Consider the following 20,900-nt stretch of genomic DNA (forward strand, 5'->3'; position numbering starts at 1 on the left):
CCTCGAGTCTAAGCTCAAAGGTGAGCACACATACCTCGAGTCTAAGCTCAAAGGTGAGCACACATACCTTGAGTCTCAGCTCAAAGGTGAGCACACATACCTCGAGTCTAAGCTCAAAGGTGAGCGCACATACATTTCCATCAATCAATCAACCTGTGGGAGTAATTGGGAGGTTAAAGAAGAAGAGATGAAGCGACAAATGGACAGTTTGAGCAGGTGGGCGGTGACCTTCTGAAGAGATGGGCTTCGTGAGCCAGTCGAGATCTACTGGGTGGAGCCACGACGAGCGCAGAGACGAGTGACGTAAGTTAAAAGTTCTTTTAAAGAGCGGTGACCCGGGCATTTGGATCCTCGCCGGGGTTGTGCGCGCACATGCTAATGCAGGTAATATTACGCCAGGTGTGCGTATTAAGCACGCATTAGTCGCATCATTAGGGAAAGTGACTTCATTTGGAGGAATGTGGATCCGCACTGAGCGATGAGAATAATCGAATCCCTTCGGAGATTCCTTGGGACGTGGCCGCGGCTGCTCGTGTTGTGCTACGTGTTCGAGCTCGGACGATCTGCGGACTCCTCGGCACGGTCGACGTGCGGCTCCGATCAGTGCCACGTGACTCACCTGGTCCCGAGAGATCCCGCACGAGAACGCTCCAGACGCGCGCTGGTGTATCCGGGAACACTTTGGTGTGGAGCTGGGAGCCTCGCGAGCAATTACGATGAGCTGGGTAAGTGTCGGAGGAAGAACAACGTTCCCAGAGGGAGGGGATCGTTTTCCGAGGAAGGGGGTCCGTCGGATGTGGGGGCTTGTTTTGAGAGACGGGAGGAGGGAGGGGAGGGTGGTCGGTTACGAGGATGGGGTCTTTTCAGACAGACGACCCACTTCCGAGGGGTGTGTGCATGATCCTCGGGGGGAGGGATTCTTCCTGTTTGGGGGAGGGATGTCATTATTGCGGGAGATTCATATTCAAGGGGAGGGGGGGGGGGACTTCCGTGGTGGTCGGTAATTACGAGGAAGGTTGTTTTTGAATGAGGGACTCTGATCCGGATCCGGATCTGGATTCGGACCTGAAACAAAATTAATCCATATTCAGATCTTCACCAAAACCGAATCGATTCGTCCTTGTCAGACACCCAACCGGTCCACCAAGTTTCGTCCAAACCCGTCCATAACGTTTTGAGATATCCTGCTATGTATCGTTTTTGGCCCCATCTCCCAATGGTGAAGAATCACTTAAAAATTCTAGTAGCCGGATCTTCACCAAAATCGAATCATTTCGTCCTTGTCACATACGCTACATCTCTGCCAAGTTTAGTCCGAATCCGTCCGCAACTTTTTGAGATCTTGTTCACAAACGGACAATCGGACAAACGGACAGACAGGGGTGAAAACATAACCTCCATCCACCTTCGGAGGCGGAGGTAATTGAGTTTTCCTTAATACTTGGTACTGTATTATTTTTGTTGACTCAATTTTTGAGGCCATCATCCACAACTGGTCACGAGCATAACCTTTCAGTGACACAGGCCTCTCAACACTAGCATTGGAGCAAAGGTGGAGCGCAGAGACTCTCCTCCTGTGAAGCTGAAAGGCAGCCTCCATTTGTTGCTTTATATACTGTCCAATTGTCCTTGTGTCTGGACGTTATCGTGTTGTTTATAATTTGTTGTAATTGGTGCAATATGACAATGCACACATATTTTGTACAAAGGGCAGTACAACGTTATGATATCGGGCGGGTTGTTGTGAAATTGCTTGACACAACTACAACGGAACTCGGTAGAGCGCATGGTCTCGCCTCGTGCGCTCATTCTGAACAAAAATACCATCGGTAACTGACCATGCTCCTACCATGGCCCATATACCTGTCATCAATGCACCCTATTATGTCATACATTGCCATTATCCGTAGTTTTATTGATTAATTATTAGCATATTTAACAAACACTGGTGTGCACATCAAGGCTAATTTGCGTGAATGAATGTAAAGATGAAAAAAGAGTCTCGCTATATTCCTTATTGCTAAATCGATCACATACTGTATATGAAGTTTTGCATCGATCTGTAAAGTGGTTCTGGAGAATATTTGTGAACACATATTTTCAATCCAATAGTACCACCAGGTTAGCCTAGTGTTGGCTTAGCGGTTAGGGTGCCGGCTTGGGATCCTAGGGTCATGGGTTCGATTCACGGTCTATCGCTGAAATAACGCCAGGGGGGTTGACTCAGCCTGTCATCCTTCCTCGGTCGGCAAATTGAGTACCAGTTCACTGGTGATTCCTTGCGTGTCGCAAGAGGCGACTAACAGGGATGGTGGCAGGAAGGGCATCCGGCTGTAAAACATTGCTTCAAAAAGGGGACCACGGTGCCCGAAAAAGGCCAACCCCCGCTCTGCGGGGAAAAATGTACTCTAAAGGTGGTTCTTCTTCTTTATATTTAACAAACACTTGTGTGCACATCAAGGCTAATTTGAGTGAATTAATGTAAAAATGAAAAAAGATTTTCGCTATATTCCTCATTGCTAAATCGATCACATATATGGAGTTTTGCATCGATCTGTAAAGTGGTTCTGGAGAAGATTTGTAAGAAATTGTGAACATATTTTAAACCCAATCGGGCCACCAGACCACGTGGCCGATGACATTGTAAATTTAATTCTTCACTCGCATCGTTGATCAGATGTATGATGTTTCATATTTTTTGGATAAAGATTTAGGTTCAACTAATTATGGATGGAATACTTCACCGAAGATGTCATCGTTTTCACCCTATGTACCCCACGGGGAGTTGACTTATTGCAAGTTTAAAATTTTTTTGGTTGAGCGGTTTTGGAGAGAAAGATGTCAATTTATTCCCTTTAATCCGATATGCCTGCCATACCATGTGACCAATGTCAGAGTTGTCAATAAAATATCCTCCATGGGGAGTCCCTCCCATGTTTAAAGTTTTGCATCGATCGGACAAGCAGTTGCAGAGAAAACCATTTTTTTAAGTGAAAATATATAGACGCGGACACACACGCACGCACACACACAGACAGGGACGTTGCAATAGTCTTGCATCCCCTTCGGAGCGAGACTAATTGGGGACAAATGACTGTTGCCTGACTCGGGCATTGCATGCATCATGCAGAGTTTGGTGTTGGATTGTCTATTTGCATAAAACAAATGACGAGCATGTTTGGGCCTTTGAAAGGAAGTGGGAATTGTGGCTGATCGCCACCGAGCGGCATACATTTTGCAATTGGCGTCGGGTTTCTCCGGTCGTAGGAATATTTTATTACTCTCGCACTTTATTGGCAAACAAATCATGATGGGAACATGTGACCCAAATGATCAACAACATGCATTTTAAGGCCATTTTCCCTGCTAGAGCGGGGGTTAGCCTTGCGGTCCCCATGACAATCTTCTCCATTTTGCCCTATTTTCTGCATCTCTCCTTGTTAACCCCCTTGCCCGCATTTCTTCTTCGACCATCTTTAGCCAAGGCTTTCTCGGTCTTCCCCTTCCTCGACCCAAATGATCATGGGCTATAAATTAAAAATCAATGTTCCTCTGGTGAGATGAATGATGCAACGGCATCAATTACTTAATGTCGGATTTTGCAATGTGATCTTCTCGTGGTGTGAATAGTTCCAGCACTCACGGTGGTGCCATTCACACGGGGGGGGGGGGGGGGGGGGGGGGGGAGGATATTCAGCTGATTATAAAGTCTCTTTGAAAGAGTTAGAATTTCCTGATAACGGATGAGAAAAACCGTCGAATGACGAAAATTTTACCAGACCGATAGTCGTGCATCGACCGTACTGTTTTGAATGTGTATTTTGCAGGACAGCAAGTACAAATATTTTACCTTCGCCACCAAAGATAGAATGAGGTTATGTTTTCACCCCTGTTTGTTTATCTGTCTCTCTGTGAACAGATATCTCAAATGTTTTGGATGGATGCGGAGGAGGTTTGGTGGACAGATTAGTTGTGTGACGAGGACGAATTGACTCGATTTCGGTGAAGATCCAGATCTGGGTACGATAATTTTAAAGTGATTCTTCACTATTGAACGATAGGGCTAAAACCGATATATAACACAATAACTCAAAATGTTGTGGACTTATTCGGACGAAACTTGGTGGACAGGTTGGGGTGTGTGACAAGGACGAATAGATTAGATTTTGGGTGAAGATATGGATTCAGATATGTTAAATTTTTAAGTGATTCTTCACCATTGAGAGATATAGCAAAAAAACAATATATAGCATGATGCTTCAAAAAGTTGTGACCGGGTTATGAGTACATTTCAAAACTGTCAATATTCTCAGAGATGTTCCCACTCCGCTCAGCACACCAAACTGAGCTATTGGCTCCTCCCTCTTTTCCCCTAAGCAACGCTCCGCTCCTTCCTCCTCAGAACTCCACGTTTCCTAGTGCATTACCAGCTCATCCCCCTTGCTCTCGACAATACACCCCTTTCATGAGATGATCATAGCTCCACCCCCTCTTTCTTTGCATGGAAGAGTCCCATTACTCTCTGCCTCGCTCTTCAAACTCAACAGAGCTGTCCTATTGCCACCCGGTGCACCGGTATATGTTTAGAGGGACGTTTGTATGCACATTTACTTCACGTAATCCCTTGCTATATATTACAAAGCACCACCCTTCATATGGTACACATTCAAACAGACAATCCTTAAGCTGACATGTCCCTGCTTTTTACATCAAGATTTGGCTACCTACTTGCACACGGACCATGCTACTCTATACAGTTCTATCTCTTCTATCTCTTCTAAGGTAATCTCTAACCCCCATAAATGTAACTATATATATATATATATATATATATATATTTATTTATTTATATATTTATTTATTTATATCTATATATATCTATATATATATGTATATATATATATATATATATATATATTATATATATAGTATATATATATATATATATATATATTATCTATATCTATCTATAATTCCACTAATCTCTGTGTGTATGTTTGTATGTATGTTTGTCTGTGACCGCTGTTTCTCAACAACTACCGGTCCGATATACTTGAAACTTGCCAGGTATATTGCTGGGGACCCGAGGATGTGCCTTTTCAAGGTTTGAAATTAATCGGACAAGTAGTTACCGAGCTATGGCGATTTAGCCGTTCGCCGTTCGCTTTGGCGTTGCGAATGGGCCAAACCATTTCATGTAAATAGAGGGGGGGGGGGTTCTGTGGTTCGTTGCGAATGGACCAAACCATTTCATGTAAATAGAGGGGGGGGATTGTCACCGTACTCGCAAGCCGTTCGCCGGTTCGCTTTGGCGTTGCGATGGACCAAACCATTTCATGTAAATAGAGGGGGTGGGGATATAATTTTTAGATATATATATAGTACGGGCATATATATAGTACGGGCATGCCCTAGTATATATAAAAACACAGTTTGTGTGTGTGTAATGTTACCGATAGACTCCTAAACGGAGAGGCTTACGTGCTTGATATTTGACGATCCATATTTTTTATTCATATTTATTTCAGCGAAGTACCCGCTAATCTCAGCCGGTTCCAGAGCAGCTCGCTGATTTGCTCAGAGCGATCACGTGATGTTCCATTCCCGCTGCCAGACTGATTCGCTCAGAACGATCACGTGATGTCCCATCCCGTCACACGTCACTTCACCGTTTATGTGATCGTGTTTTGTATCGATTTTGTGCGATATGAATTAAATGTCTTTGAAACAGCTGTGAAACGTCTTTCCACAACCCTTCCGTAACCGATTGGAGCAGTTTCTTGCCGCACAAAACGAGATCCACGAAGCGAGTTGGTCGAGTCGTGCTGACCAAGATGGCGACACGGCGGCTTCACTTTTCACGGAGTATGAGCGTTCTATATATTTTCAATTCAGTGCGCCCGTGATTTGTGGCATAGACATGACCATTGGGCCTTCACGGTGTAATTTGTGCGAGGCTTTTGTCCGAGTGAGCTTGAGTCGAGAGGGCGAATGTACGGGGTTGGGAATGTACGGGTCTCCCCTTTCCCCGCCCGGCAACGCCAAGTACTGGAGGACGTCACAGGATCGGTGAGGTCTCCAAAATCCGCTTCGTGCTGTTGCGAATATGCAGGACTATGTCTGATTGTTGTGCTGCTCTCCGACCATGAGAACTGCAACGTCATTGGTTGACATGACCATCCCCTTCCCTCCCCCCTTCCCCCTCCCCCCTCCGTCCCCCCTTCCCTTCCCCCTCCACCCTACCCCTCCCCTTTCTCCCCTCCCCTCTCCCCTCCTTCCTCCCCTCCCCTTCTCCCCTCCCCCTTTCTCCCCTCCCCTCCCCTTCTCCCCTCCCCCTTCTCCCCTCCCTCCCCCCTCCCCCTCCCACTCCATTTTCCCCTCTCCCCAATCCCCCCTCCCCCCCCTCCCCCTCCCTTTCCCCTCCCCTCCTCCCCTCCCCCCCCTCCCCCCTCCCCCCTCTCCCCTCTCCCCCCTCCCACCCTCTCCCATCCCTCACCCTCCCCATCCCACCCTCTTCTCCCCTCCCCTCTCCCCCGTTCCCCTCCCCTCCCCTCCCCCACCCAGCAATGCCGGGTACTTCTGCTAGTATATTGTTACAGACGCGGTTTTGGATGTTAGTTTACCGAGCGGTTTGGTATGACCGCGTCTGCACAGTTTACCCGATTATACTCGAACGTTGGCCGAATCGCGCTACGCTAAATCAATGAAGGAAAGGACACAACGGCTGGGTTAAATGACACGACACCAGGGGTACAGTTCTCAAGACCTCCAGAGGAGGATATAATATTTGTATGCAGAACGTTTCAGATTACACGGGACAAGAGGTACAGCACAGAAAGGTAGGCACTTAAACACGGTCTTATCTTAGCCCCGACAGACCACAGATAAACGAGACAAGACTGACTCACACAGGGATTGATGGCAAGGAGGGGCAGGTAGTCGATGGCTCAAGGTGCACCTTGGCTCAGGGACAGGATACAGCTCGGTCCAGTCCAGAGATGCGGGGAGGTATTCAGCGCTTGGAGGTGGCGACTTCTCTCTCCAAGCTGGGGGCGCATCTGACGTCACCTCCGGTAAGTGGCTGCGTATATCCAGCGGGGAGTGACACGCCCTCGGCTCGTTAGCTCCGCCCCAGATGGAATCGGTCCGCCGCTTCTTATTGGGTGCGGGGGGGTTACCGGGCTCCGCCCTTGACGAGGAGCTGACAGTCAGCCCCTGCGTGGTAACCCCGTCGGAGCGCATGGTCAATGGCGGCTAACCAAGCCGGAGTGAGGACGCGCACTCCCCGCGCCGCTGCCGCGCCGCCCCTGCTGTTGTTGTAGTAGTTGTTGTTGTTGTTGTAGTTCCATGAGGAAGAGATGCGGGGAGGTATTGGGAGGTCCTAAACTCACTACTGGTGCCATACAATCACATTCTGGTGCAACGAAGAGTCAGAATTAATGGAAACGAGTCCTTAACTGACATAGACTAAGAATAACTAGCAAGATGTCCTATAGTTGTCTACGTGAGATGCGGTGAACCTGGGCACGACATTTAATGGGGGAAAAAGGGGAAGGTCGGGGCTACAGAGTGTTGTTTACAGACAATGGGACTAGGGAATGGGGGATTGGGGATAGTTGGGGAGTATTGGGGAAATAGGGGAATATTTACAAGCGGATATGGATGGAGGCCAAATCCCATATCCGCAACATTGCACCCTTCTCTACCTCGGGGCGTCCCGACCCGATAAATTTTTACCTACTTTAGTGTGGCACTCAGATATAGTTCCCTCTACTATTAACTCTACCCTGAGTGCGACAGTTTTACAGATGTTCACAAATGAGTAAATATGTCCCCCTGCGACGTTGCACCCTTCTCCTCACAGAAACACACCCACAGGATAACCGAATCGCGGAAAGAATTCTCAAACTAAACATACAGCCGGTAGGGAGCATTATTTACACAAGACTACACTGATATTTACACTACGATCCAGGACCTGTTTTTGGAGGAACACATGCAGATGTTATGCATAGAGAGAGCACGCATGCCAGCATCGATACACCAACCCACGAGTGCTCTGTGGCCTTACGGCCTTTAATAATGTGCAGAGCACCCCGTTCAAGCACCAAAAGCACCCCCCTTATTCATACAGTCAGCACCATCCGGTGCACCAATAAAGTGCTCAACGTCACCGGTGGTGTCGCAGCCGGCCGATGTTCTGTCGCTGGTCTTGCCTTGGAGCCCACTTGGTGTTCTGGCTTCCTTCAAAAATAAAGAAAGGCGCCAACCGCGTCCATTTCTAAATTGTGGCCTTCAGGGGGCCAACTATTAGTGGTTCACCTGTATGGCATAGGTGCCACGTTGACCCATAGGTCCATCGACGGGTGGTGCTTGGCCGCAAAAGAACTGCGGTCCATGGTGGGCGGCCACAAACATTGCGGTCCATATGGTGTATCGATCCCGGCAGCAAGCAGCGAAAGTGCAGGCCCACAACTGCGGAGCCAGCACCTCTCTCTCCTCTCTCTCTGCCCCAAAGCCAGATCCTCGGAGGTGGGAGACAAAAGAAAAGACAAGTGAGTAAGGTGGTAAGGGCGCAAAAGTGCACGCAATACCAGGTGATGCACACTGGGGGCACATGGGAACCAGGTGAGACAGGTACGTTCCTACCGTACGCCCCCCCCCCCCACCAGGTAACCTACATTGCCCCTCCCTTACCCCTTACTGTATCCACAAAACACAACACTACCCATAAACATCTACTTTACAAATCAACAAACGTCCCTACTGTCTTCCCCGTTCCTCCCATAAACCAAATTCGTCTTCTCTCCCTCCTAACCAATCAAATTTGCCATTTTCAACTCTCATCAAAATTTGCCATCACCAACTTAACATCAAAATTTGCCATCACCAATTCATCATCAGTCCCTCCTAAGGAGGGAGAGATGGAATCACCCCAATGTCTCATCCACGTCGTGATGCGTCTCACCAATCCACACAGCAATTCTCATTTCCTGCACACAGAACAAAGAAAACACAGGTGTGGAGTCATCATCATCACCTCAGGTAAGTGGCTGCGTATGGTGCGACAGGTTCATCAATCCTAACTATTTCCTAACTGACTTTAACAACTTTACATTACCCGGGGTCTTTCTCCTGCCAAACCATTGGCCCTCTTACACTATGGGTTCTAAAAACCAATTCCCATTGACCAATCTGTGGTGCCTCTCAATTTGGGGTCTCACTCCCCCGATTCATCTCCCGGTGCCCTCGCACAATTTCTGGGCCGTGACGTGTAGCTCTCCCAGCAGGTCTACCCACCTGCACACCTCCACCACTGCAGTTGCCTCCGAGCTTACCTGCTCCTTACCCTAACCTAACTACCTGGGGAAGGCCCTCTGGCGCTCTCCCCACTCGGTGCCCTCTCTGGCACTGGGCTACCCAGGTCCGTCCTCCGGATCCTCGGGCCCCACTGACACTAACGGCTCCCAGAGCCCACCTGCGGCCTCACCTGGCCGACATCCTCACAGTGGTGGAGTGCCCAAACCAACTACACACACTAACAGGCTACACGCCCAGCCATTTCCACAACACTAATGCACCCATCCACAATACCATTCTGCGACCGCACCACAAATGCCAATATCCAACCACAATTTACCTATACCCTCTACCTAACACTTGCACTACCCGCCCCGGGTACTCGTGAAAGGGGTCCACTCTTCCCCCATCCACACCTTCGCACCATGCACACCACTCCGTACCACTTACTCCATGTATTCCACACACCTGCACTTGCACACCTGTGCTCTCACACCTGGTGCCACCTGCACCCTTCTCTCCCCAAGCGCATTCGCGCTGATCCACAACACTCACTACTCATTCACTGCTCCACACACCTGTCCAGTTCTCACACAGCATCATCTCATCTAACTACTCCCCTCTGAAACTTGCGCTTCCCAGTCGTCCCTTTAAACTATTGCGCTCCCTCGTCATTATAATCCACACTAATCTACCTGCATCCCCACTACAGGTATCAGTCACTAACTAACCTTAACGTCACCTAATGTCATCTTCTAGGGCCCTATCAATATCCTAACCCACCCGGGCTAGTTTTCACTGCCATACACCCCATAAACTATTGCGCATTTGCCCCACCTGGGAAGGGTGGCAGGGATGCCACCCTTACCCACCGGGCCCATCGCTCACTACCAATTTTGCACATCAAATTTCAACAAATCAAAAATTTGCCAATCACTGCCCATCATCTGCCAATCATTACTGCCAATCCTTTGCCATTCAAATTTTTTTTTTTTTTTTTTTTGGGTCCAAAACACTAACCTCATCACACAGTCTACTCACTAATGCCTCTCGGTGCGCCAATTTACTTCTAAAGCTCGGCTGCGTACAGCCAAGCCATGAATGCGGGTTGTTCTGTGCCAGCGGCTGGATGCGTCCCGCATTCGGGGCAGGGACGGGGGCTTACCCGGCCCGAGACCCCACGCACCATCTCGGCACGGAGCCATCCCATGGCCCGATCTCGACCTGCCGGTATGCCTCAACAAAAAGTGGTCGCCATGACGATCCTTCCTATCGGGCTGCCCGCTCCGCCTAGTGGAGCACAGACGCGGCCGTTCAAAGCGAGGCCCAGCGTGGATCGCGCACAGCAGTCCTTTCAAACCCGCCGTGGCTCGGATCCCCGCTGGTTCTCGCGGCACGCGAAGCCCGGCACGCACCGAGGGCCTGATTCGGCTAAAAGTCGACCTAACCTCTAACCCGGTTACCGTCGATGCTTCACCTGGACGCTTACATGCATACGCTACCCCTTTCTTGCTCATACATGCAGCCGTTTCCATGCTCCTCGTCGTACCTCTTCTTACACACCTAGGTACACTCATTCCGCTCACCGACTTGGTCACACACCTGACCACCGAACACCTTGGCACACATTCGTCGCTCGCACACCTCACCAACGCACCTCTTCGCGCCCCCTCCTTGGTCACCTCTGTGACAATCACAGGTGTGCTCTCACTCGCACACCCAACCACGTGCCTCACTACCAATTCCAGCGTGCATTCCCACTCACGCTCTACCATTCCAGGTGTGCATCCTTCCATTCCAGGTGTACATCCTCGCTCACCTGTCACAACCAACTCACGCTCCGTGTCACTCTTACTACTTTCACCTCCACTCTTGACAGCGCACTCACCCTTACTCTCGACAGCGCACTCTTTCCCCATGCACCTGTCCGTCACACATCTTTCTCGCACACCCTCTCCCGTTACATCCTCTGTAACACTCACCACAGGCGTGCATTCTCCCTTTACACCCTCCGTAACACTCCTCACTCCTCACTACGCGCTCCCATGTGCTCCCTCGCACACGCGCTACGACCGACTCACTCTCGCCAGCACCCTCGCTCCTTGGCACGCACTTTTTCCTCACACACCCCAGAGTCGGACTTTCTCGCACACCTCCTCTTTCGCACACCAGACCTGTCGCACACTTCACCAACGGCCTCTCACGAACACCCGGGTCCATCTTGACCCCCAAGCTTATTAAATCACCTGGCGCATCATACGCACGACCATATTGGTCACCACTTACACCGGGTCCTCTTCCTCTTTGCTTCTCCTCCATCACCTGCGAATCCCTCATCCGGTTAATGAGCACATCATCACGATCCGAACACAGACTTTGGACCAATTATTTTACTTCCTCCTTTATCTCTTTCTTATCCTCTCTCCGTCGCTTCTTAATTTCGCTCACCCCTTCTTCCACTTCTTCTAATTTCTGCTTCACCTCTTTTATTCCCCGGTACGTCTCCTCAAGCTCGTCCTCCAAGGCTACCTTGACCGTTTCCATGTGCGTCCTCACCTGCCGGTCCTTCGTCTCCATTACCTCTGTCACCTCGTCCAACCTCGTTGTCAGTCCCTCACATACCATCTGACATTCCCTCTTCGTCGCTATCAAGTCTTCTTTTAGTTCTTTCTGTGTCGCTTTTAACCCTCCTATTACCGCTGTGTTCTTCTTTACCTGGTCCGTTAGTTCTTTTTGTCCCTCCGTCAGCTGTTCCACCTCCTGCGTCAGGTCCTCTATACCACCTTGCAATTTTACAGTCCCCTTTCTCACCTCCTTCTCCATGCGCTCCTTACAGTGCCTCACCTCCTCGCGCACTCCTCCGACCTCCTCACTCACTCCTCTTCTGATCTCTTCTCCCATCACTTGCATCTCCTGCCCAGATGCCACCCTCATCTGCTCCATTTCCTCCCTGTGAGCATCCAGTTTGGTTTCTACCCCCATTCTGACCCCCTCTATCTGCTGCCCCATTTGTTTAACTTCCCTTTCCGCTTGGTCCCTCATGTCCCTCAATTTGCCTTCCATACTGTTTTCTAACCCCTCTAACCCCTTTTGCATCCCTTCCATTTGATTCTCTTGAGCGGCCATTCTGTTTTCTACCCCCATTAACCCCTCCTGTATTTCCCCTAATCTATTGTCTAATCCCTCTATTCTACTCCCTAACCCATGTTTCACCCCTTCTATCCCATTGTCTAACCCCTCTAATTTCTTGTCTAATCCCTCACCGGTACCCCTCGCTTCGTCCCTCATTACCCCCATTTGGCCCTCCAATCGCTCACCCTGAGCTACCATCCGGTTCCCCATTACCCCCATTTGGCCCTCCAATCGCTCACTCTGAGCATCCATCCGGTTCCCCATGACCCCCATCATTCTGCTTTCCATTTCTTCGCCATTTTGGGCCATAAGGGCCTTCATTTGTATTAAAAAAAGGTTCAAATCCACCGGTGGCGCTACCACGGTCGCGGGCGTGGGCGCCGTGGCCATGTGCGAGGCGCCATTTTGCGCGCCCGTAACCTCGTGCGCGACGACGCTATTTTGCGAACCTGCCACCCTCACTGCTTCGCTCCCCTCATGTCCCTCATTTTGGTCCTGGATCGACCCTGCCTCACTCTCCTCTACCGGAAGCCAGCCGTCTTGGTCTGCCATAGCGCGACTTTCAAAATTCGGGTTTTTATTTTTTTTTGTAAAACGCAATCAAATTTCGCCGTTATAATTTCGAGCGCGTGAAACGCGCTCCGGATCGAATCCCACTTCCCGACACCAAATGTTACTCTAATAGTACAATTGGTGTTCCAAAATTTGGGCTAAATGAATTTAGTCCCAGGTCCGAATCCAACTCCTGACAACCAATTGTTACAGACACGGTTTTGGATGTTAGTTTACCGAGCGGTTTGGTATGACCGCGTCTGCACAGTTTACCCGATTATACTCGAACGTTGGCCGAATCGCGCTACGCTAAATCAATGAAGGAAAGGACACAACGGCTGGGTTAAATGACACGACACCAGGGGTACAGTTCTCAAGACCTCCGGAGGAGGATATAATATTTGTATGCAGAACGTTTCAGATTACACGGTACAAGAGGTACAGCACAGAAAGGTAGGCACTTAAACACGGTCTTATCTTAGCCCCGACAGACCACAGATAAACGGGACAAGACTGACTCACACAGGGATTGATGGCAAGGAGGGGCAGGTAGTCGATGGCTCAAGGTGCACCTTGGCTCAGGGACAGGATACAGCTCGGTCCAGTCCAGAGATGCGGGGAGGTATTCAGCGCTTGGAGGTGGCGACTTCTCTCTCCAAGCTGGGGGCGCATCTGACGTCACCTCCGGTAAGTGGCTGCGTATATCCAGCGGGGAGTGACACGCCCTCGGCTCGTTAGCTCCGCCCCAGATGGAATCGTTCCGCCGCTTCTTATTGGGTGCGGGGGGGTTACCGGGCTCCGCCCTTGACGAGGAGCTGACAGTCAGCCCCTGCGTGGTAACCCCGTCGGAGCGCATGGTCAATGGCGGCTAACCAAGCCGGAGTGAGGACGCGCACTCCCCGCGCCGCTGCCGCGCCGCCCCCGCTGTTGTTGTAGTTGTTGTTGTTGTTGTAGTTCCATGAGGAAGAGATGCGGGGAGGTATTGGGAGGTCCTAAACTCACTACTGGTGCCATACAATCACATTCTGGTGCAACGAAGAGTCAGAATTAATGGAAAGGAGTCCTTAACTGACATAGACTTAGAATAACTAGCAAGATGTCCTATAGTTGTCTACGTGAGATGCGGTGAACCTGGGCACGACATTTAATGGGGCAAAAAGGGGAAGGTCGGGGCTACAGAGTGTTGTTTACAGACAATGGGACTAGGGAATGGGGGATTGGGGAGTATTGGGGAAATAGGGGAATATTTACAAGCGGATATGGATGGAGGCCAAATCCCATATCCGCAACAATATATATGTGTGTGCGCAGTGTCTGTCCTGTGTTGTCTTGTCACTGAACTATTTTCTCAAACTTTTGTGAAATCGTACCAAACTTCTGGTATGCACATGTCTCTCCCGTCGGTATGTCCCAAGGGTATTCGTTTTGAAAAAATTTCCAATTTTTTTTTTTTTTTTTGGGGGGGGAATTTGTTTTTTTTCAACTTCAATTGTTTATAAAATGTGATATCACGTATATTACAAACACATTTGTGCAAAATAATTGTTTGCATTATGATTGGTTTAAACCATGACAAAACGGCAACTCGGGTATAGTCACATATCTATATATCTACACATCTGGGCAGTGTCTGTGTTCTCACTTAACGACTCCCTCAAACTTTTGTTTCCGTGGTTGTGAAGTGTTTTTAATAACGTTGTGGTGGTTTTGAATCACGTGGTGGTGAGGTATTTTGAATTATGTGGTGGTGAGGTGTTTTTAAATGACGTGGTGGTGAGGTGTTTTTAAATCGCGTGGTGGTGAGGTGTTTTGATTTACGTGGTGGTGAGGTGTTTTTAATTGTGGTGGTGAGGTGTTTTGAATTAGTTGGTGATGAGGTGTTTTGAATTGGTGGTGAGGTGTTTTTAAATGATGTGGTGGTGAGGTGTTTTTAATTTCGTGGCTGAGGTGTTTTTATTACGTGTTTTATGGCTGTGAGGTGTTTTTATTACGTGTTTTATGGCTGTGAGGTGTTTTTAATTTTGTGGTGGTGAGGTGTTTTTATTACTTGTTTTATGGCTGTGAGGTGTTTTTATTACGTGTTTTATGGCTGTGAGGTGTTTTTATTACGTGTTTTATGGCTGTGAGGTGTTTTTATTACGTGTTTTATGGCTGTGAGGTGTTTTTATTACGTGTTTTATGGCTGAGGTGTTTTTATTACGTGTTTTATGGCTGTGAGGTGTTTTTATTACGTGTTTTATGGCTGTGAGGTGTTTTTATTACGTGTTTTATGGCTGTGAGGTGTTTTTATTACGTGTTTTATGGCTGTGAGGTGTTTTTATTACGTGTTTTATGGCTGTGAGGTGTTTTTATTACGTGTTTTATGGCTGTGAGGTGTTTTTATTACGTGTTTTATGGCTGTGAGGTGTTTTTATTACGTGTTTTATGGCTGAGGTGTTTTTATTACGTGTTTTATGGCTGTGAGGTGTTTTTATTACGTGTTTTATGGCTGTGAGGTGTTTTTATTACGTGTTTTATGGCTGTGAGGTGTTTTTATTACGTGTTTTATGGCTGTGAGGTGTTTTTATTACGTGTTTTATGGCTGTGAGGTGTTTTTAATTTCGTGGTGGTGAGGTGTAATCGTCCCAAACTTCCAGTCTGCACCTACCCCTCCCCTATGTATGTGCTGAGGGGTTTATTCTTGAAAAAAAAAAAAAACATTCAACCGAAATCTTCAACCTGAATTGCCTATAAAAATGTAACATCACAAACACAACAAATACATTTGTGCAAAGTAATTGTTTGTATTATGATTGGTGTAAATCATGACAACACAGCAACTCAGGTACAGTCATTAGCCTCAGTTAAAATAAGCCCCTTCCTCAGTAACGATGCTTGGTGAGGCGAGCACAGCTAGTATATATATATATATATATATATATATATATATATATATATATATATATATATATACTAGCCGAAACCCGTGGAACATCCACGGAAGGGAGGATGTGGTGTATGGATAGAGTGTACCATTATGGATGGCATAGGGGAGCGCTCATGGGATCTTCTTCTTCCGTTGAGCTCCAATTTTTTCTCTAAGTTAAGTCCAATCAGTCCTCTCTGCTCGGTGCTCAGGCCATGCCTTCCCGCTCTCATACTTTTATTGCCGTTCGGTGTAGAAAGGGATTGACATATCGTTCGTCTGTTTCAGCTCGTTATCTTTAAGCTTCCTTACGTCTCGCCACCTGCTACACCTCTCTGAGTTACGAGGATTTATGCAACGCACCCCGAGTATCGCAACGTCACTCCATTTAACTTTATTAAAATGACGATAAAGACGTTTCCTTATATATCCTAATTTAAAATGTTCAAGGGAATAAAAAGACCATTTGGTTCACACCACCCATGTTCACACCACTCGACTGTCCAATCAGCGGACGGCTCGCTTCGCCTTCGCCCAGCAGACGCCAATACGATGGCGTCGTAAGATGGCGTCGTATCGGCAGTTAATCGGATGCTTTTGGGCCCCAACGTCGGCTAATTCATATTTTTCGAGTATGGCTGTACGTAATAAACAAAGAGCGCGCGCGGTTCGTATATCGTAAATCCATTAGTGCCGTGGGCATCGGGTCACTGGGTGCGGCGTAAAAGGGATAACAAAGTCGAGTCCTTGCGCTATTTATATTATATAGATACGTGAAATGTTTGTTTGTTAACCTACTCCTCTAAGCTCCCAACGTTAATCATCACCAAACTTTCTAAGATAACATATTTTACCACCCTGCACCTAAATAGGGATTTTAAAACGGTTATTTTCTCACAATTCAAAACTTGTAAACATCCGAGCCACCACCTGTCACCATGAAAGCGCGGCGTTACGCGCGCTGCTTGTGAGCAAGGAGGAAGCGGACAAGCGGTAACATATGAACGTCTTTATTGTAAGACTACACTGTAACACTGAACTCTTCCGGGCTGGTCGCCCGGTGTATATCCTGAGGCCACGCCTACCCCTCGGGCGTGGCCACCGCCCACTTGGTGCGTGGAATGATGTCACCACGCCAGTGGGCTTTTGTGTCCGCCACACGCGCCCCCCCAGAATTCCCGCGCACCTGGAGGGCCAGTTTGCGGGGCAGACGAATGACCCGGCCGAAGCGCCCCCTGGCGATCGGCGGCGTCTGGGGTGCAGGGATACCAGGTGGGATGCCCCTGGCTGCCCCTGGGATGGGTGCAGGACCGGGGGGCGCCGTGGCGTCGGGGCTGGGCGGTGCCGGGGGTCCGCCCGCAGGAGGGCGGCCCCGACGTGGGGGTCGGGCCACTGGCGGTGGATGGTCCACATCGAGGTGGGCCGGCTTGAGGCGGTCTACCGAAACGCGGTCAGGAGTACCGCCGATGTCCAGGGTGAAGTGCTTCGCCCCGGTCTCCAGCACGCGGAAAGGCCCGTCGTACGGGGGCCGCAGTGGTGTCCGATGGGCATCGTGGCGGACGAAGACGTACTCCGCCGTGCGAAGCTCCGGGGCGACGTGCGTCGGTGGGTGCCCGTGGCATGCCGTTGGCACCGGGGCGAACCTCTGGGCGGTCTCTTGCAGAGCGGAGCGCTGCTGTGCCGCGGACCATGGTGCCGTGGAGTCGGGGAGGAACTCGCCCGGCACCCGCAGCGGTTGCCCGAAGACCAACTCCGCCGCGGATGCGCGCAGGTCCTCCTTGGGCGCCGTCCGGAGGCCCAGCAGGACCCAGGGGAGCCTGTCGACCCAGCCGCCGTCGCGGAGGGTGGCCCGGAGCGCGGCCTTCAATGAGCGGTGAAATCGCTCACACAGGCCGTTAGCCTGGGGGTGGTAGGCCGTGGTTCGGTGCAGCCGGACCCCGAGCCCCTGCGCAACCGCCCCCCAGAGCTCCGAGGTGAACTGGGGGCCGCGGTCGGATGAGATGTCTGAGGGGGCGCCGAACCGGGCGACCCAGGTGGCGATGAAAGCCTGCGCGACATCGGACGCCAAGGGCACGGCCTCCGGCCACCGGGTGGTGCGGTCCACCATGGTGAGGACGTGGGTGAAACCCCGCGAGGGGGGCAGAGGTCCCACCAGGTCCACGTGGACGTGGTCAAACCGGCGTTCCGGCACCGTGAACGGGGCCAACGGGGCCTGGGTGTGCCGGTGCACCTTGGCGCGCTGGCACGCGAGGCATGTCCTGGCCCAGCCGCGGACGGCCTTCCGGAGGCCATGCCAGACGAACTTGTCGGCGATCAGCCTTTGGGAGGCCCTCGCGCCCGGGTGGGACAGGCCGTGGATGGCGTCAAACACCTGGCGCTGCCAGCCCGCGGGCACAATGGGGCGAGGACGCCCGAGGGAGACGTCGCACAAGAGGGCCGCGCCCGCGCCGTCGAACGGCACCTCGGTGACGCGGAGGCCCGTGACGGCGGTCCGCAAGGCCTGGACGTCGGGGTCAGCGGCCTGGTCCGCTGCCATCCGGGCATAGTCGATGCCGAGGTGGACTGCGTGGGCGACGGCCCGGGAAAGGCAATCCGCCACCGGGTTGTCCTTCCCCGCGACGTGCTGGATGTCCGTCGTGTACTCGGACACGGCCGAGAGGTGACGCTGCTGCCGGGCCGACCACGGCTCGGTGACCTTGCCCATCGCGAAGATCAGCGGCTTGTGGTCGACGAAGGCAGTGAACGCCCGGCCCTCGAGCAGATGGCGGAAGTGCCTGACCGCCAAGTGAATTCCGAGCAACTCGCGGTCGAAGGTACTGTAACGGCGTTCGGGCGGGCGAAGCTGCCGGCTAAAGAACGCCAGCGGTTGCCAAGCTCCACGCACCCATTGCTCGTGCACCGCGCCCACCGCGTAGTCCGAGGCATCGGTGGTGAGGGCGATCGGTGCATCGGGCGCCGGGTGCGCGAGCATGGTGGCGTTAGCCAAGGCGAGCTTCGCGCCCGTGAACGCCGTGTCCATCTGCTCGGTCCAGGTAACGTCGCCTTTGCCCGGCTTACCTCGGAGAGCTTCGTGCAGGGGGCGCAGGAGCTGGGCGATACGGGGCAGGAACCGATGGTAAAAGTTCACCATGCCCAGGAACTCCTGCAGCCCTCTGATCGTGCGGGGGCGCGGAAACCCCTTCACCGCCTCCACCTTGGCCGGCAGGGGGACGGCTCTGTGCCTGGTGACACGGTGCCCCAGAAAATCGATTGTGGCGGCGCCGAACCGGCACTTTGCGGGGTTCACAATCAGGCCATGCTGGCCCAGGCGTTCGAAGAGCGTGCGGAGGTGGCGTAGGTGCTCTTCGCGGGACGCGCTGGCGACGAGGATATCGTCCAGGTAGACGTAGACAAAATCCAAGTCGCGCAGGACGCTGTCCATCAGTCGCTGGAACGCCTGAGCCGCATTCTTCAGACCGAAGGGCATGCGCAGGAACTCGAAGAGTCCGAATGGCGTGATGACCGCCGTCTTCGGGACGTCCTCCGGCCTGACGGAGACCTGATGGTAGCCGCGTATGAGGTCCACCTTCGAGAAGAAGGACCTGCCCGCCAAACGGGCGGAAAAGTCCTGAATGTGGGGGACGGGGTAGCGGTCGGGAGTCGTGGCGTCATTGAGACGGCGATAGTCCCCGCACGGTCGCCATCCCCCGCCGGGCTTCGGCACGATGTGCAGCGGCGACGCCCAAGCGCTCTCTGAGCGCCGAACGATGCCGAGTCGCTCCAGGGTAGCGAACCCCGCTTTTTCCACCGCCAGCTTCGTCGGCTCGAGGCGGCGTGCCCGGGCGTAGACCGGTGGCCCGACGGTGGGGATGTGATGGGCCACCCCGTGCTTGACGGCCCCCGCCGAGAAGGTGGGCCGGGAAGCCGGCGAGGAGGCGGGTGAATGCGTCCGCTGCCGGAAGCGTACAGACCAACGTGGCCGGAACCGAATCGTTCGGCAAGCCGCTTGGCAAGCCGCTCGTTGAGCTGGGCAACGCACATGCGAGCGAGCTGAACGTCTCGGCCTGGACAAGCCGTCTGCGCTTGACGTCGACCAGGAGCCCATTGGCGCACAGGAAGTCCGCGCCAAGCAGTGCCATGGGCACGTCGGCGGTGACGAACGTCCATCGGAAAACCTGCCCTCCAAACCGCAGAGAGAGGCAGCGTTTTCCGTACGTACGGATGGGCGTCCTGTTCGCGGCAAGCAGCGCGGGGCCCCCACCCGCGGCGTGCTTGTCTGACGTGCCGGCGGGAATGACACTCACCTGTGCTCCCGTGTCGCACAGGTAACGGCGCCCGGAGAAGGTGTCCGTTATGAACAGCAGGCTGCTCGAACGGCCGGCGCTCATCGCCACAATTGAGCGCCGGCCCGGGCGTTTCCCGACCCGTTGAAGGAGCACGGCGGATGACACCGCCGAGCTTCGTGGCCGAACTTGGCGTGGAACCAGCACCAGGTGGTGGAGCTGGAGGAGCGCGGCTGGCTCCGCCAGGCCGGTGGAGTCGACGGGTTTCCCCGCGGTGGCGGTTTTCGCCGCGGCGGTGGGCGGGGCGTGGCGGCGTTCACGAGGTGCGTATCAGCATGCTGCTGAAACTCAGCGTGCTGTAGAAGATGATGCTGTGGAACAGCAGCGTCGAAGGCCGTGACGGCCACGCCAACGCTCGCCCGCGTGTCCGAAGCGGCGAAGTACTTGTCCGCCTCGGCCGCCAATGCTCGGGGTTCCGTTAGCCCGGTCCCGGCCAACGCGAGGCGAACCTGCGCTGGAAGTTGGCGATGGAAAAGCGCCCGGAATAGCGAACCGGGGGCTTCGTCGCCCAACAGTGACAGCATATGGTCCATTCGGACCGACGGGCACGTCTCACCGAGCTCGGGGAGATCCAGGAGGCGGTCGGCCCGTGCGTCGTCTGTGAGGCCGAACGTGGCTAGGAGTAGCCGCTTGAGTGCCTCGTACTTGTGGCCGTCCGGTGGGTGGCGAAGGACGGACACAACTCGAGC

General features: G+C 52.1%; 1 protein-coding gene across 2 annotated transcripts in view; it reads left to right on the forward strand.

Annotated features, from left to right (window-relative positions):
- Positions 1-269: 269 nt before the first annotated feature.
- The window catches only part of LOC137439663 (phospholipase A2 isozymes PA3A/PA3B/PA5), a 59,108-nt gene continuing 38,477 nt past the window's right edge, over positions 270-20,900 (forward strand). The window contains exon 1 of one of the 2 annotated variants that reach the window (XM_068135633.2): positions 270-725. In XM_068135633.2, coding sequence (XP_067991734.2) covers positions 479-725 — 247 coding nt within the window. In that variant the 5' untranslated portion in view covers positions 270-478. The remainder of the gene's footprint in view (positions 726-20,900) is intronic. The other variant, XM_068135634.2, reaches the window with a different exon arrangement.

The sequence above is a fragment of the Myxine glutinosa genome, chromosome 14 (assembly GCF_964187855.1).
Source record: "Myxine glutinosa chromosome 14, kmMyxGlut1.1, whole genome shotgun sequence".
NCBI lineage: Eukaryota > Metazoa > Chordata > Myxini > Myxiniformes > Myxinidae > Myxine > Myxine glutinosa.